The sequence below is a fragment of the Phoenix dactylifera genome, chromosome 8, assembly GCF_051530095.1.
Source record: "Phoenix dactylifera cultivar Ajwa chromosome 8, Ajwa_hap1_PhDact_Kaust_v1.1, whole genome shotgun sequence".
NCBI lineage: Eukaryota > Viridiplantae > Streptophyta > Magnoliopsida > Arecales > Arecaceae > Phoenix > Phoenix dactylifera.
In genome coordinates, this window is record NC_143197.1 from 28,522,227 (window position 1) to 28,541,247 (window position 19,021).

At 40.5% G+C, this 19,021-nt stretch overlaps 1 protein-coding gene across 1 annotated transcript; it reads left to right on the forward strand.

The window, feature by feature from the left end:
- The first annotated feature begins 14,526 nt into the window (after window positions 1-14,526).
- LOC103706252 (uncharacterized) lies at window positions 14,527-19,021 on the forward strand. Its single transcript, XM_008790307.6, has 2 exons — window positions 14,527-16,537; window positions 17,240-19,021. Exons 1-2 carry the CDS (start codon window positions 15,096-15,098, stop codon window positions 18,702-18,704), a joined length of 2,907 nt encoding a protein of 968 aa, XP_008788529.4. The 5' UTR covers window positions 14,527-15,095; the 3' UTR covers window positions 18,705-19,021.

Consider the following 19,021-nt stretch of genomic DNA (forward strand, 5'->3'; position numbering starts at 1 on the left):
AAACAGGGTTTGATACTGCTGCTATTTATGACGGCAACCTCGTCGATCAATATGCTCTTTCCCGTTCTATTTTTTAACAATAGCAGTGCATCCGCATATAACTCTCAGCGGCAGCAGCAGCAGCATTTGCTTAACAGCACAACAGTATCGCCGACTGCACTGTTTTTACGCTTTTCGAACATCGAGACACCTTAAAGGCAAAGGTGGGAAGTCATCGAGGACAAGAAAAGAACCGATGCTTCCTCATGGCCGCGACTCTGGCTGGAGTGAAGCAAAGCACCTGTGCTTCTCTGTGCAGCAAGTAAGCAAGAAATGAACACTCCATGCATGCAGCAAAGCTTCAAAATCACTGGGAAAAATGACAGGCACCCCAAGTGAAGTGCACTTCGAATGCTGCTTGCAACATGTAGGGAATGCTCCCCACCAGAATAGCTGCTGGCTCCCAGCAGCATGGATGTTCTTGCTGTCATTTTCTTTTCAACATCAAATGGAATGTCCATGACAAATGCAACAAAGTGGTTCTTCGCACGGTGATGATGACTAACAACGGCCTTTTGCTGGAATCAATATTTATAATTATGCAAATATCTTACAGTTTTTTATTTTTTTTTGATGTCTTTTTTTTTGATGCAAAAGGGGAGGTAGAAACTAACCACCCGATTTTTATTGAAGATTTACAACAGGGATAAGGGGCAGTGATGAGTTATATTGTGAAGAGAGGAGAAAAATAAATGCGAGAAAAAGAAGCTAAATAGTTACAAACCAAGTGTCTATAATCAGTGGAGGAAAGAACCTCATCCAGACTAATAAGCAGAAGCATTTATTGTCTAAATGTTTTAAGCAATTTTACAAAGATTTAAAAAAAAAGCACCAGAATATAGAATGGCTACAAGCTCCAAATTTTCAAAAAAACTTGAGAAAATTACTTATTGAAACAAGTAACAATCAATTTTCTACCACCAATTTTCATACCACGTCTGATACTTCCTCTGTAGCATAATATAATACAATCTGCTAGAAGGATATCTGCTCAAATATCTTACAGTTGATCGAAAGACTTGCATTTTGAGATGCATGCTTTAAAGGAATCACATCTTTTGTCAGAAATTAAGAAATGTGACCTACAAAATTGGCCAGCTATGAAGGCACTAAAGGAATAGCACCTTCCTGCGTTGTTCATCAAGCAAGAGAGAATTTATGGGTACAGCATTATGTAAAATGGCAATGACGGTAAGGATTGATGATCTGCTCGCTTGATGCTGCATTGGCAATGGATGATGTGCATGGGCCAGCAGATGTCATGAATGGCAGTCCCTTGTATTTTGCTACATCTGTCATTGGTATGTAGATGCTGAATCCACCATTATAACAAAAAACAAAAATCTAGGTGCACACATGCAATCCTCATACCGAGTCACATGTGGCCAACGAGTTTTAGCATTCATGCTCGATCCTTTCTGATGCTGAAAAGAACAATAACATAAAGAAAATAGCTGAAATGGATATTCCTGAAAGAAGGTTGGACAAAAACATCAGCATGCCATCAGAAAAAAGACAGGAAATGTATCACAGAACGGTCTCGGTATTTGAGCCCAAGCCCCACAAAAGACGAGCAAAATACCAGCACAAGGGATAGAATGGAAACTGTACATGTTGGAGTTAACTTGGAATTACCAATAAATACAAGAAATCAACCAGTTCTTTAAGTAGCTAGTAGTCTGGCATATGGGTAAAAAGTTCAAATCCATGCCAATTCATACACAAAAACATGCATCATCACCCAAGTTGTGATGATTTTTCTTTTAAAAAATGGGAAGATTTTGTCTCACAAGTAAATATAGATAGCACTGAAGGAAAATGATTTGTGATTTCAGTCTCAAGAGTTTATTATCAAACGTGGCTTTCCAAGCCTAGCAGTTCATCTGGGCTATAAAACTTTGCAAGACAACCAACTACCTGGCGCAAGTTGCCTTCTCCCAGGTCTATCTCCTCAACCAATAAACTATAGAATGGACTAAAAGCTATGAAGTTCTTCTAAAAATTTAAGGTAGATGCCTTGAAAGAAACAGAACTACCTGTCAGCAGATGGATGCTTCCATGCCTTGCAAATAACACCGACATGTATATTAAGAATAGTAATGCTGCATTCTGCTTCCTTCTCTGCAGACTCTTTTTCTAAAGCTTTTTTTTTTCTCATTGGTTTTATTACTTTTTGTTGATGACTCAGTAGCTTTACCATTCTTGAAATTTTCAATTAACCAACTAATGATGTCGCCAACTGAACAGAAACAATTGTAAAAATGAAAAGAAGGTTATGACAAAGGCAGATAAGCAAAACAATGTAGAAATAGCAAAAGATATCGCATTATGTGATCTTTGGAGATGACTTTGCATTTCTGTTTTATAAGCTTTTATATGCTTAACACCGGTAGCAATAGCACAACATTATCAACAAGGAAAGATATGGAGGCATTACACAGTAACAAAATTGTGTCATGAGCACACCTGAACCAAATGGCCCATGAGCACATAGTAGCTGATGGACAGCACTCCATTAAGGTAAATAAGCTAAACAAAAGGCATATCGGCATTATTTAGGGCACAGATTACCTCAGCAGCACCTTTCTTTAGATCAATATTTCCTCCAGGCTTGTCTGCATTCTTAGGACCCTGAGTAACTTCTTTTCAAGTCAGATCAGCATCAGTCCTATCTGCTTTCTTTGAGCACTGCTAAGTGAACCAAATAAAAAAGTCATAATCATTCTCCGCTGTTCAAAATGCATGGGCAGCATCTAATGTTGCATGACAATCAGTGCAAAATTTATTTTCCAACCATCAAACAAAAATTTTCAAGAGATCTGCAAATGCTCCCAAACCATGTTTGCCATCCTATTTCTATCATAGCAAAAGGCAGCCAAAGGAAATCAAGAACAACTTTTTAACCATTGAAAATAATAAATGATGAAAGTTTGTGAACAACAGCCAAAAATAATGTGTGATTGTAATAATACAGAACACAATTAGTGCAGATTAGCAACTGAGGAATGTTTGAGAAGCAGAAGTGATGGCTATAACAGAAGTAATGTTTGAGTCATAACTAGCAAGAAAATTCTATTAAGGGCTATAAGATCTACTGCAGGAACGATTTGGAATATCCAAAACTAAAAACAATGGTATTTGCTAGCAATAACATAATGGAGGCAGTCAATCAATATAGATTGATCCGAAATCTGATTCAAATTCAATATAGCATCTATGGGTGCATAAAAAATGTATCAAATCAATTCTTTTTAATGATCGGTGTAACTTCATTATCTTGCAAATCCTTTCTCACAAGTTACTTTTTCTCCTTTTTAAACCTTCAAAACAAACTGAGATAATATAGGATAGATAGTTCCTGATGAAAATCACAACATCCATTTAGAGAAAAAGTCATGAAGCCATGAGCAGATGCATGGAAGCATATTCCATATTGTTTCTCATTATGGAGAAACTAGTTGCTGGAATGCCTAAGTTTCCAAACCACTCGTAAGAGGTGTGTTTGAAACGATGAGATACAACAAAGAAGATTTACATGCTAACTGCTAAGGTATATGATGGAGGTTGGGAGGAGGCCTTGTATCAACTCCCCGAGTACATCTATATGAAGAAGAGATTTTTGCCAGGTTAACAAGATAAACGACTGACCTTAACAAAATAGTTGAGAAGAGATCCCAATTTCATTAAAACTAACAGCAAAAAGGTGCCAGAAAAATGTAGAATTGCTGCTCATCAACTCCTATGGCATTCCAAAAAGACGAAATCTTACACATAAAATTCCCTAGACATGACATACAAAAGCACGTCAAATGTAGTACGGACTAAGCCTCTGAAAGATGAAATGCATATGCACCGCTTTGATTAAGTATTTTTTTATATATATTTAGAAAATACGGGTTTTGTAAGAGATGTAAAAGAGAAAATGAGATGTAGTTGAGATGCCCACTCTTCTTTCTAACATGGGGACTTGGGAAGTGTTGCATAACAACCATATTTCTAGAGATTCTCAAAGAGTCCATGCAAGAGTAAACTGCAAATACAATTATCTACGTAGATTTAAAAGGGATTCTCAAATATTTACACCTGTGAAGCTTAGGACTCTAATAAGGAAGAGCATGCTCTCTCTTCACACGCTTATCATATGACAAGACCATGGAATGCCCTATCGGCATGACGGATGCTCTGAAGTTCTCTTTGTAGATAGTTCATATGGTGTATAAAAAGAATGACTCGCTTTTTATATAGTAAACAGACACAAATCTTGTTATATTGGCAGCTTTGTGGTTAATGGGTAAACAAGCTTAACTTATATGATGAGCTCTTCAAGCGAACAAAATATGTTTACAATGTTAAGAAAGAGAGGAAGGACGAACTTGGAAAAAGAACAAGAGCGCAAGCAAACAACCTGAATGTAGTTCATTGATCTCATCACATTTGAGAACTTTTGCATATCAGAGTCTGTAAGTTGGCTCTGCATAAAGCACCATGCCCAAATAATTATAATGAAAGGAATTATGATCTAGTCTAAATTATAGTTTGTTGATCTAGTAGAAGCAGTAACAGCACTCACTGAAACTTTATAAAGAAAACAATGAAAGAAGAAACATCTCAAGTTGCATATATCTTGCATGCCGTTTGGAACAAAAACAGCTCCAAAATAAATAAATAAATAAATAATCCATATAGAGTTTACATCATATAGTTTGTTCTTCTAACTGCTTGTAAGATCCATATTTCAAGATGCACTGCCTGCCTGCCTTCACAGACGCAGGAAAAGGCACTGAGACAAGCACAAATTCATTCCTAAACATATTCATGGATATGAATATATACTTGAATGCATACAAATTACATTAGGGGCAGATATGGAAGAGCCTGAGAATCATGTCATTTCCTTTCTAAGGTTAAACTGCAAAACCATTAATTAATATTAAAAATAAGCTTTACCTAGATATGAAATACTGACTGCAGAGGAAGATAACCAAGCTGCATTCTGGTAGAAAGAATACAACAAAATATTGTAAAGAGTTCCAAGCATTAATAGATGAAGACATACCGCAAATGGATGCGGTGCTGAAAACATAGCCATATCAGCCATTGAGGGTTTAAATCAATCACCCAATAAGACAGCCCTGTGGATCAAAACTTCATTCAGACCTTTGAGTGTTGTGCGACAAGCATGAGCTTCGCTGGGAAAGTTACTGAAAAATGCTACCCATTTCATAATCTGAGAGCAGAAATTCAACAGGTTAGGTTGAGATATTCTACAGATGATCAAGACAATAGCACCCCAACTGTAACAAATGTATCATTGCATAAATTTAACTTTTACCTCATCCTGATTCTGCAAAGGAACATAACCTGCTGACAGCTGCAGAATGTTTGAGAGCAGGCTCATAATGTCATACCCTCCAATGCTTTCACTTGAACATTTCTTTAGTGAAATTCAATGTCACAAGCTACTTATCAGGTTTTCATTTCCATCCTGTATTCCTGTACAACAATAGTCATCCAGACCATGAGAGGATTTAGCTTCCGGGTTGAACTAAATCAAGCTAGCTGAAGCTAGAATTTGTTATCGATATATTAACCCTTCCGAGTTCCAATTCATACTCGATACACTGGGCCAATAGTGAGTCCTGGCTAAGTCAAGGAAAAGGCTTTACTAACATAGCCTGTTTCTTAGAGTTAGGTTCATCATGTCATCATGATAGGATGCAACTTTGGCTGGAAAAATGATGATTAATTAGATTGTATTTGTCCAACTTACTAATACGACAATTTGGCTATGAATGGGCCGGGGCAGCCCGAGTGGCCCAAAGATTTGACTGGTCAAAAGGTTGCAGACTCATATTTCAAGCCCTGAAGCCTGATTCGACCCAAATCCTGGGTAAGTCCAGTTATGGATAGTAGCATGGGATCCATCTAATGTTTGGATGCCGGGAAGTCTGCATGATAGTTATATCATGGATCAAGGGACCTATATTTAGATGTCACTTCACACATCTTTACTTCCAGATACTAGGGCTATGTGGGTGACTATCTTCAAAGTTTCAACATTATACATATCCTAAGAGAAGGTGCAACCAGCAAATTGGCTGGCTAATAAAGGTGCAACCAGCAAATTGGAGATAAGCACTGGTTGACATCTGCATCCAAAATTAGCTTCTCTTGTAAAGACCCTGAATCAGAAATTAAATTCTCTTAAAAATAAAGACTAGAATTTTTGGATGTTCATGTGCCAATTGATATTTTTGAGAATTGATTTCCCTTCTTACCCCCAACCCAACAAAAAAAAAAAACCAAAAGTAGTGTCACGCCCCGAACCCGGGGCCCGGGGCGCGAGCAGACGCCGCGCACCTGCAGGGCGGACCCCGCAGGCACGCAAGGCAAATAAATCAGATCAACCATCAATAACTAATTAAAGATAAATTCCAGTTTTCATATCAAATGTCCATATATATACATAAGTCAAAGAAAGTCCATATCTACTAGTTAAATACATCATGATCACTCCATCCCGTAATCCCTATAATCATATGTCATCACCTGCAAAAATGTAAATAATAGGAGTGAGCTAACAGCTCAGTAGGCAACATCATGCAATAAAGTCGTCATATAACATGTCGTGATGCATATAAAAAGCAACTAAACTCATGAATCCAAAAATCCACACGATAATCCGTAAACCCGATCTGAGACTCAAAATAACTTAACCGCATGACTACGGCCACATCACCCAGTGGCATGGTTACACCGAAGTGCCAATACAACTCTCCGAAGAGCCGCTCCACTGAGCCAACGCACCACTGTGCCGCACCCCCTGGTGCTAAACTCACGCTCCACCGAGCCGCTCCGAAGAGCAAAACGCACCCCTGTGCCGCCACTATTCTATCACCGGTGGTCGTGGTGTCGGAACTAGTTCCTCAGTACAAGTCGACATGGCCAACGTATCATCCCATTGGCGGGGCCTAGACTATAGTCACGCGGATTTTAAAAATCAATAAATCAACTTTCTATATCAAAGTCATAATCATACTCCCAACAGTAAAGCACATAACAATTTATGAAATTTAAATATTTAATTTTAAATCTAACATATAATGCCAATAATAAATCATAACATCGACATATGCAAGATACATGTTAAAATTCTACTTTAAAGCAATAGGTCACCTACCTGGGCTCGCTTAAAAATCCCTGCCACAGATATCACGAACCCCTGATTAAACATAAATATTAATTATTTAATTAATTAAGAAACATAATTTAAACTAATTCCAACTCCTTAAACTCCTACGTTCAAAGATCCAAGAATGGGTCCCCAAAATCAAACATAGACCCTAAGAACAAGTAAACTACATCCCAAAAATCAGAATCCTTTAAACCCAAACCAATTGTGGCCCAACACAGATTAGGCCCAATTGAACCAAACCAGATTACAGGTCCAGATAAGATCTCGGGCCCAAACCAACCCAGCCCACAGATCCAATTAGGTTCAACTCAGCCCAACACAGATTCCCCAACCCAAATTCTTGACTCAGATTCAGACCCTAATCAAAACCCATTCACTCAAACTTGGATCAAACCCCATTCACGGAATAGGTGGAACCGGTTCACAGTTTAGACCCGGTTCAAAGTCTGGTTCGCAATTAAGGCACGGATTTCAAAGCAAGGAAAAACCCAGGCCGAATAAAGAAGAAGAAGAAGAAGAAGAAGAGAAGAAGAAAGAAGGAAGAGAAGAAGAAGAAGAAGAAGGGAGGAGGGTGGCTGGTAGTTCCGGTCGGCCCTCGGCGGCGGCGCTCGGCCAGCCGCCGTCGGCCACGCCACTGTCACAAGCGGCGCCAGACGAGAAGAAGGAGAGGAAGAAAGGAAGGAAAGAGAGGGACCGGGGCTGGGAAGCCCGGCCCCCCGTTCGCCCACCTCCGGCCGAACCCGTTTCGGCCGGATTGACCCCGGCCGGCCACTGTCGGCCGGCCGGATTTCACAGAACTTCTCCGAAACATGGGAGATGAAACAGATCAACAACCTTCATTCCTTCCCTTTTTAAATCCATAAAAAGTAGTAAATAGGTGATCTTTCTCACCTCCGGTCGTCGACGAGTGGATACCCGGCGGCGGTGGCGGCTCCGGCGGCGATGGTGGCTCCGGCGATCCTCTCAAAAAGAGGAAAAAAGAGAGGAGGAAAGGATTCAACTCTCAGAGGGATGAGGGCTCCTCTAAGAGTTCACGAAGAGAGAGAGGGGGAGAGAGAGAGAGAGAAGAGGGGTGCGGGGGTTTCGCTGGCTGTTCGGCCGGCGTGGTTATCGTGGGGGTGACCACGATGATCCAACTGAAGTCGGCACTCCTTGCCGACTTCAGTTTGTTGGGCCCTAGGACGGGCCCAATTCGGATCTTCACAAGTAGGTCAGGCCCAACCCTAGTTTGATTCGCAAATGGTAGTCTATTTGGTTCTTTGTTTACTACTTCGTTTCTCAAAACATAGAAGATAGTTAAGATTTCTTCCTCTAGTCCGGCAATGTAGCTCAACAGCTGGAAGCATCACTTTTGTCCCACCTTCATGTTGGAATGATAGGAATATCCCACAAGGATTCCTTTGGTTTATAAAAAAATGCAGGAGAAAATATGGTCAACAAAAAAAATGAAGAAAAGACTCGTATTTGATTAGAGTTTTCAAAAAAGAGATAAAAAAGTTGTTTTTTCAAAATAAGAATTTCACATTTTATAGAAAAGAAATATTCATATGGGATATAAAGAAGTTAAATTCCACCGGCTGAAAATTAAAATATATTTTTTTCAAATTTAAAATACTTTTCTTCATTAAAGACATTATATGTATTTTATATAATTTTTTGAAAACAACCAAATATGAATTATTTTGGAATATACCAATTTTCTATAATCAATCAAATATACAAAAATTATTTTTCAGCCATCAGCCTTTTAATTGGAAAATAATAAATAATAAATATCCTATCCGGCAGTTTTGCAATTAATCCACTAGCTGAGGGCCATCTTTTGTGCAGTTCTATCCCGCCAAATTCCAGCAAACCAAAAGTTTTTGAACCTCGTCGACTCGGCCCACCAAAGCCCGCGCACCGGTCTTTCCGAAGTCGATCTTAACAACGGAAACTATTCACACCCAACACAGGCCCCACAAATGAAACCCAATCACAAAAGTCCAACAAATTCCACGTGGATGACATGAACAGGCACCCAAACCTCCAAAAGATTTCAAGCCTGGAGTTAATGCACCTGTGTCCTGCTGTCTTGGAGTTCGGTTGGCGTCAACGACCAGAAATAAATGCTCATTTAATGAACTTCAACACACATCACATTGCACCAAACGGTACAAATCCGCAGACGGCAACAGCATTGGGATCGCATTCCCACAACATCACCTAAATGATAGCCTCTAAAGAGACCCAGTAACGGGACTCGCCAACTCCGGACCCCGCCATCTATCGAGGACTACACAGTGTCATGCCCGAAGTTGTGGCCAAAAGATACGGGTTCCCTTTTCACGTGACCTCCCGACGAGATGCCAAACCGAGCCAACGACCGCATTCCAGATCGGCGATTATTTCCCGATGAGTCGTGGGATTCTCCGGGCACGACATCCCGGGAATCGTAAAGCTGGTGACGTTTTACCTTTGCTCGGGGAAATCGAAGAGAATGGGGTGGCCACGGAAACCGGCTGCACCCGGTAAACGCGGCCGGGTTGGATGAAAACCTAACGACACTGAGCCTGGGAGGCAGAGAGAGAGAGTGTACGTTTTTATTTATATTTTCCTTTTTTTAGTTTATTTTTATTCATCTCTCCTATGAATCTTCTCAGCAGCAAAACGACAAACATTTGAAGACACGCCATTGGAATGGAGGCTTGTTTTTCTGAAAGAGAGTGCCTGCCGGTTGTAGACTATTTTTTAAGGTCTTCGATTGTCAACGGCAAGAGAGCATGATAAATTGCATGGTCTTTTTTGTTATGGTTCTTACACCATTTTTTCTGATGTATATTTTTTTTATAAAAAAAAAGCTTAAGTTTTTTTTAAAAAAATAATGAATAGTTGTATAATAAAAAGGTTATTTCTAGAGGTAGCTCTACTTAATTCCATTTCAAATATGCTCCAAATGTTTTGCACGTGCAAGTTGACATAATCATCTAAATTAAAAAAAAAATGGTTTTGATATATACATATATAAATCTTTTTAAATAATATCTCTCAGTCTCAACCATGTATTAAATTGCAATACTTGGTAATTGAAAACTTGATGTATATTCTGAGTTTTTGGATAAAAAAGTATAGATAACACCCATGATGGTAAAGATAAGGCAACATAATTTCCTCTAGAATTATATATTGAGTTGTTGTATGTAGTTTTTAATTACATTTAGCTGGATATAAATTTTGTATATTATTTCAAAAACTAGTCATTTGTATCAACTGGCAAGTCACCATAGCTTGATCTATATTTGGCATGATCAATTCATTAGTAGATGCAGCCATACACATGATGCAAACTTGCAAAGTATATAACCTTGGTTTAACCCACAATTCAAATGAGATAGGTTTAAGAAATATCACAAAAAATCGTGTAAAAGTTTTGGAGAAACATGATTTTTGTCCTATTAAGTGGTAACACTTGCTTTGGCATTTTGGGCCAAGCTTATAGCATTACAATATTAGATGGGGATTAAGCCTGGAAAGTGACATCCATATCAATAGTTAATCGAATAATGGATTTCAACTGAGATTCAATGATGCATACATTGCTTGGAGAACAAATTTTATGCACGGGAGCAAAATCCAAATTATCAAAGGATCGCGGCACAAAGTAATTGATGATAATATGCATCCATAATTATACACTAGTTGTATGTTCTTCCAGATGTGAGTGGTAGCTTTAATGATGCAAAACCTCAAAGAATTCCCCTCTCGTTCAATTACATGTTAGTCTGAATGATGGCTGCACGCTACTCCAATGTATATATCATTGCTTAGATTAATGCTGTTTTCATGCTTTTATTTTATATTACCTAGTTTTCTTTCTTTGAGAAGCATAATAAGAACCAGCATGAGCATGCATGCTCGTCCCTAATGATGATGTCCAATGTAATAATAGAGTGTGGTTTCTCCCAGGCCTAGCAATTACAAACTAAACTAAGAAGCTTCCCCCTTGACTTTTTTTTTTTTTTTACTTTCTCTTATTCACAAGGCATCTCCCTTGAAGCCTCTGAATGGCAGAAGCCATCTTTTGCTTCGTTGATATGAACCGGTTCGCAGCTACTTTGAAATGGAAGTCCTCGAAGAAATCTATACAGTTATATAACAAGCAATAAATGAAGCATATCGGGCCAAGGGAGTGCAGTAAATGAGAGCTACCCCACATCATTTAAAACTCGAGAAAAGGGTGGAAAAAATAAAACCCTCAGATTCTTCCTCATTAAAGCTGTTCTCAGAAGCTGCCTCGAGAAAAAAAAATATTATCATAAGGACTCTACCATCATTGCTCTTTACTGTAAATGACTAGTAGGCATTCCATGTGAGGAGAAAGCCACCATGGCTTTAAACAAGGGAGGACAAAGAAGAATGGGGCCTTTCGCTGTTCAAGCTGCGGCTCAATAAAGAAACCAGTGAGTTGGTATTCTCTCACCGAACCAATAAAGGCTCTCTTGTCCGTTCATCCAAGAGCATTTTAATGGGGACTGACAGAAATTAAATTTTAGTTGCTTCCGACCAAATTGTCCCCACCCTAAAGACTTGGGCCTAGAAATTTACTTTGGTCATGTTATTGTTCGCAGTGCATTAATTACTTCACATGATGCATGTTTGGAGGGATATGTTACTAAAGTTTATTAGGTTAGATGTTGCATGAGTATCCACACCATCCTCACTCCTTAAAAGAAAGCTAGAGCTACTGAGTGGCCATGCTTAATATTAGTACTGAATTACATAGTTTAGATGGTAGACAAGAATGGGTATAACTTTCAAATTAAGTGTACCGTGTAGCTTGTAAAAGAGAAAAAATCAAATGAGTAGAGGTGAGATGTGCACCTTGTAGAGAGACCGTCGCTCAAAGTTAACTAATTTTATATGGTTCAGCATAAGAATGATTGATGTTTCTCCCACAAGCTATGGAATTGACATTTCTATGCACCTTGTAAAGTAATTAAAGCAGACGATATAGGTGCACTTGATTGGTAACGGTTGCTCAAAGCATTATTGTAGTGAGCCTATATCGACCTCAGCTTGGACCTTTTTTAAATTTTTTTTGTTATGTTAGAGTGGCTTAATTTCACACAAATTCTTCGGCATTTCTATAACAATGTTTCTTTAGTTTACAAGACTCATAAAATCATATGATGATATTGTCGAAACTCATTTTCTTATCATCTGCTACATCGAGATACTTACGGGGCAATGAGCGCATATGATAGTCATCGTTTCAATGTAAAGCCTAATGTTTGGAGCATTGCAATAACTTAGGAACCTCATGCAAAACATCAGCTATAAGATATTATTTAGATTATTTAGTTTTAAATAAGTATCAAGAATTTACTAATTATACAGCAAATATAGGACTAAACACACATCCACACGAATTCTGATATACTTCTCTTATTTAATATTTTGTATCATTGCCAGGCGACACATCCAAATCTATTCAAATTCAATCATAAATACCATAAATTTAATTTTGACCCATGCTTCAGTGTCCCAGTTTCAATAAATTTTGAGCCGAATCTATTCTGATACCATTTGTAACGATCTAAATTTTTATTCAAAAAACTAGCCAAAAAAATATTATTTAATTTTTTTAATTATATATAAATTTAAAATCCATCTATTGCACAGCCGATATGGAATAAACATACATATGCTCGGATCCTCACAAGTTATTTTCATTTTTTTTTTCTCTGTTTTATCTACAGAGCCATATAATTAGTAGTTATGTTCACAGAAAATACTACTTAAAATACGTCCTTTATCTAGTACTTCAGTAGAACAAACAATAACATTAATCTTTTCTGTCCGAGTACCGGCATTTCTCGCAGTGGGACAACTTTTCTCTTCGAGAAAACAAACAATGTCATTTACTGAGCTTAGTACAACAGTACACCCAAAACTCACTCACTTGATCAAATAGATAGAGGGCATTAGCATGTTGAAGGAAACGGGAACGCGGCTCCCTCTAAGCAGATCCAAATCCAACAACCTCGAGATTACCGAACGGGGCAAACAATCCACCGTCCATTTACAGCACCCTTCTCCCTCCCTCCCTCCCTTCCTCTAAGTTAGGCCTATATACATAAATACTAATGAGTAGCTTTGACGTAGACCAGTCTAAAATTTTGATAGATTAATTTTTTTTTCTTTCTATAGAATTTAGGCCGGCTCATTCCTAATTTACTTCTGAATATTCATAAATATAGATCTAACTCAGTATGTAATTTTATGATTTTACTAGTTGTACTAGCTAATTCATAAATTTTATAGAATTTTTAGTCCAATTATTCAAATAAACCCTTAACAATATTTATTATCTTTCGTAACAACAAAGATAGAAGTCCAAGTTGACTCTGGATTTTGATCAAAAACTACGACTAAGTTAATCCTATCCAAACCATTTGCATTATAATGTAGTATTAATAACAAATATTATGAATAGTTTTAGAAGCCTTCTACTGTACTTTATGTTTGTATATAGTGGAATTTTATACCATTTATTATCTATCCATTATAATTACCATGATATGTACATGTAATGTGGACAACAAATATTATTTGAGTTTTTTTAAAAAAACTTATTACATGATTTTTTTTATTGATATGTTTTACTTATACAATGATATTTATTTAATTAAATAATTAAAAATATTTTACAAAAGTAATAGCTATATTAAATAATGTTACCATTTACATTGGTTATCCCTTATCTTTTTAATCACAACTATTCTTCTGTTACACTAGTCATCATTTTGTTCAAGAAAAGAAAAAATCCAATCAAATGCTGCACTAGACATACAATGATCGTTTCTATCTTGTCAAACAAATAATAATGATGTCAACCCTAGAGAGGTCACCAACATTGAGACCACAAAAAAAAAAATCCAAGCATATTTCCCCAGCCCTCTAACTTTAGCAACGTTCAAAAAGACAAAAGAAAAAGAAAAAAAGCAAAAAGAAAAGCAAGGCCCACCCAGTTGTCTGGTTTGGAAGATTGGGACTTGGAAGAAGCCTTTTCCGGGAGTACGAACATCAAACTTGAACTTCATGTTTGACATCTGGGCCCCAATGTTTACATCCCATATCTTACACCTTTGGTGCAAAATTAGGTGCTAATTAAACGTGCAAAAGCAAAAATAAAAAAACTTTCATTTTTCTTTCAGCAGAGAGTTGTGCCACGTGTTATCCACGTGGGGTTACAATGACCATGGCCGCGTGTCCGGCCCCTAATAAAGAGCCCGAGCGACCCCCTCCTCTTTGTTGAGGTGGAACATAGAAGAAAGCAGTCCTCTCTAGTTTCCGGCGGCCGGCCGTATTCCGGCGAGAAGTCCTCCTCTTTCCGGCGAAACTCGACGTCCCTCCTCCGAGGCTCCTCTTAGATCAAAGCTGCCTCCCTCTCCTCTCCGACACCCTAATTTTTCACCTCTTACTCTCTATTTTCCGAGCTCCGAAGCATTTCATCTGCTGTTCTTCTTCTCGTTCTTCTTCTCATTTCTGTCTTCGCTCCAGGGTAGCGAGTTTTCTTTGGTTTCCTTTTTCTATCGTTTAATTTTCAATAAACTTGCTTCTGACGGCCAATGTTGGTGTTTTATTCGCGCTCTTCTGATTTTTCTCTGTAAAAGTTTCTCCTTTTTGGCTTCCCCTGTTCCATTCTCTCGTGCCACCTAAAAAATTCGTGGTCTTGGAGTCGGTTTCTTGAGAGCCCAGTAGAAAAATCGAAATCTTCGAGCTTGGTTTTAGATCTCGTAATGGAGAACTAGCATGTCAAAGAAGGCAAGATAAAGGAGGAACTTTTCCACGAAAAAAAGGGGGAGAAATTTAATACGAGATGAGAAATCTACCGCTCTACTGTGTTTTATTTCTCGTTTTCTTTCCTGTTTTGACAATGTCCGGCGCTCTCAACGACGACGTCCTCGGCCTGATCGTCTTAAAGGCCGACCTCGAAGACCCCGCCTCCAAGCTCGCGTCTTGGAACGAGGACGACGACGACCCCTGCGGCTGGGTCGGCGTCACGTGTAGCCCCAGAACCAACCGGGTCACCGAGCTCAACCTCGATGGCTTCTCCCTCTCTGGAAAGATTGGACGCGGTCTCCTCCAGCTCCAATCCCTCCGGAAGCTATCCCTCTCGAAGAACAACTTCTCAGGCAGTCTCAATCCCAATCTCTCCCAGCTTGAAAGCCTCTCGAGTGTGGATCTGAGCGAAAACAATCTATCCGGCTCGATCCCGGACGAGTTTTTCCGGCAATGCAGGTCCCTAAGCAGCATCTCGCTGGCCAACAACGCATTCTCGGGGGAGATTCCGCCGAGTGTCGGTTCCTGCTCGACGCTAGCGGAGCTGAACCTGTCCTCGAACCGGCTTTCTGGTCGGTTGCCGAGCGGTCTCTGGTCTTTGTATGGCCTCAGATCACTTGACCTCTCCGGTAATTCTCTCTCTGGTGATATACCAATGGGAATCAGTCGGCTCTACAATCTGAGGGCAATCAGCTTGCGAGGTAACCGGCTTTCCGGCGGGTTGCCGGATGACATTGGAGGGTGTTTGCTGTTGAAATCGCTCGATCTCAGTGAAAATTTGCTCACTGGTAAGCTCCCTGAAACAATGCGGAAGCTTTCTTTGTGTAGTTATTTGAGCTTGGGCTCGAATTCTTTCTCCGGTGAAGTTCTGACATGGGTCGGAGAAATGAAAGGTTTGGAGACTTTGAATTTGTCGAGCAATGGGTTTTCCGGCCAGGTTCCAGACTCCATCGGCAACCTTCAGCTAGTAAAAAGATTGGACTTTTCCCAAAATAATTTCACAGGAAGCTTGCCACAATCGATAGGCATCTGCAAAAGCCTCTTGGAGGTGGATTTCAGCCAAAACTCCCTCACCGGTGATCTCCCAACATGGATTTTTGAGTTGGGCTTGCAGAGTATTTCAATGTCAGGGAACAAAATGAGCGGCTCTATACAAATTCCTGTCACTACCGATCAGACCCTGAAGACATTGGATTTATCCAGCAATGGTTTCTCTGGTGGAATTCCAGTTGACATCGGGAACATTCATGGCTTGCATTTCCTGAACCTATCCTGGAACTCGCTGTCGGGTTCTATGCCGGCGAGTCTCGGGGAGTTGAAGTCATTGCAGGTCCTTGATCTAAGTGGAAATCGGCTCAATGGAAGCATCCCGCCGGAGATAGGGGAAGCAGTCTCTCTGAATGAGCTGAATCTGCATAAGAATTCACTCACGGGAGGAATCCCAACTCAGATTGGGAACTGCTCTTCCCTCGCATCTCTGTAAGTTCTCTCTCCTTCTTCGTTCCATTCTCGACGTCTCCCATTTTTATTGCTTTTGGTCTTACTTCATCTAGATTCGATTGGTTTTGGGAGATAGATATGAGGATTCTTCCCATATTTAGATCAGCCGTTCTGGGATTCTGGTTTTTTTCATCTCTTTCACTTTTTTTGTGTGTTGAACCTCCCTTTTATGGGTATCTTCACCATATTCTGATTGTTTAAATTCTCCCACCAAAAAATCCTCTGTTTTTTCGGTTTTGGAGCAGCAAGCACTGTTTTGTTACACCTGCTGTCTTAGTCGCAGCCTTTTTTGAATCATCCATCTCGTTTTCAGCATGATGCCTCTGTCCTTTATTACCTCTTCTTTGGGTGACTTCCCATGCATGTTAAGTTTGACTGCCGCATGGTATAACAAGTCGTTTGGCTCTCATTCATGAAATAAGCTCTCACTAACCTCATAGTTCTTTGAGTGAAAGTGTTCTATATATCTATCTACATTGGAAGTTTGCGACATTTTTGCTACCAATTATCATTAGAATCTTCTTTTATTTACATATATGAACATGAACTTCCTAAACTTTTGGATTTGTTTGCCTTTATAATGAGTGAGATTTTTTTGTTCCTCTTGTTAATTAGCTTGCTTAGTTCATTTATCGAACTGATTCTTGTTGTTCATTTTGCTTGTTCGATTGTTTCATGTAGGATATTATCACAGAACAATCTCACAGGCCCCGTACCCTCAACCTTTTCCAATATCACCAACCTGCAAACCATAGATCTCTCCCACAACAGGCTTACAGGCACCCTCCCAAAGCAGCTCTCCAACCTCCCCCACCTCCTCTCCTTCAACATCTCTCACAACCTCTTCTCCGGGGACCTCCCTGCTGGAAACTTCTTCAACACCATCCCTCGCTCCTCCATCTCCGACAACCCTGGCCTCTGTGGCTCCGTCGTCAACCGCTCCTGCCGTGCCGTCCTCCCCAAGCCCATCGTCCTCAACCCCAACTCGTCCTCACCCAACCCCTCTTCCAATTCAGCCTTCTCCCCCGGGAGCCTCCGCCACAAGAAGATCATTCTGAGCATCTCCACTCTCATTGCCATCGGAGCTGCTGCTTTAATCGCGCTTGGTGTTTTCACCATCACCGTCCTAAACCTCCGGGTCCGCGCGGCAGCCGCCTCCCAGTCTGCTGCAGCCCTGGCCTTCTCCGATGACTACTGTAGCCGCTCTCCTGGGACTGAAGCAGACTCCGGCAAGCTCGTCATGTTCTCTGGAAACGACCCTGACTTCAGTGCTGGTGCCCATGCCATCCTTAACAAGGACTGCGAGCTGGGCCGTGGTGGATTCGGAGCAGTGTACAAGACCATCCTACGAGACGGCCGGCCTGTGGCCATCAAGAAGCTCACAGTCTCCAGCCTAGTGAAATCTCAGGAAGATTTCGAGAGGGAGGTCAAGAAGCTGGGGAAGGTTAGACACCCCAATCTTGTAGCCCTTGAAGGTTACTACTGGACTCCATCTCTGCAGCTCCTCATCCACGAGTTCGTCTCCGGCGGGAATCTCTACGGGAACCTCCATGAAAGCTCTGCCTCGAACTCTCTCTCTTGGCAAGAGAGGTTCGATATAATTCTCGGGATTGCGAGAGGTTTAGCCCACCTCCACCGGCTGAACATAATTCACTACAATCTCAAGTCTAGCAACATTCTGATCGATGGCTCGGGCGAGGCTAAGGTGGGGGACTATGGACTGGCAAATCTACTACCAAAGCTGGACCGCTACGTGCTCAGCAGCAAAATCCAAAGCGCACTTGGATACATGGCTCCTGAGTTCGCCTGCAGGACAGTGAAGATTACTGAGAAATGCGATGTTTATGGATTTGGAGTGCTGGTACTGGAGATTTTAACAGGGAGGCGGCCTGTGGAGTATATGGAGGATGATGTGGTGGTGTTATGTGATGTGGTGAGGGGGGCATTGGAAGAAGGGAGGGTCGAGGAGTCCGTGGATGGGAGGCTTGGTGGAAAGTTTCCGGTGGAGGAGGCTGTGCCGGTGCTGAAGCTGGGCTTGATTTGTACGTCGCAGGTGCCGTCGAACCGGCCGGATATGGCGGAGGCGGTGAACATTTTGCGGCTGATCAGGTGTCCCCAGGATGGCCCAGAAGAGGAGCTGAGCTGAACTGAGCTGAACTGAGCTGAGCTTCCTCCTTGAAGCTTCTTTTGCTTTTCCTTTTTGTTACTTGAAATCTAAGACATGAAATGAGAGAGAGAGAGAGAGAGGTATAGGGTTTTTACGATGAAGAGGATTCCGGTTTGGCTGTTTGAATGAGAGGAAGAGGACTGCTATGAGGTTGTCTCATGTTAGTATGAGGGAAGGTGGTGTTTTCCTCTGCTCTCCAGGTTTGTGTTGGCCGGATTCCCTCTCACCGGGCACTTCGCATTGTGGGACCCCTTAAAAGAGTTTATTCCTTATTTTATCTGATTTTTATGTGCTTC

Excerpts from the sequence above, each read along its gene's own strand:
- LOC103706252 (XM_008790307.6), top strand. The coding sequence starts at position 15,096 with ATGAGAAATCTACCGCTCTACTGTGTTTTATTTCTCGTTTTCTTTCCT. Across the intron at positions 16,538-17,239 it reads TGCTCTTCCCTCGCATCTCT|GATATTATCACAGAACAATC; the intron begins GTAAGTTCTCTC and ends TGTTTCATGTAG.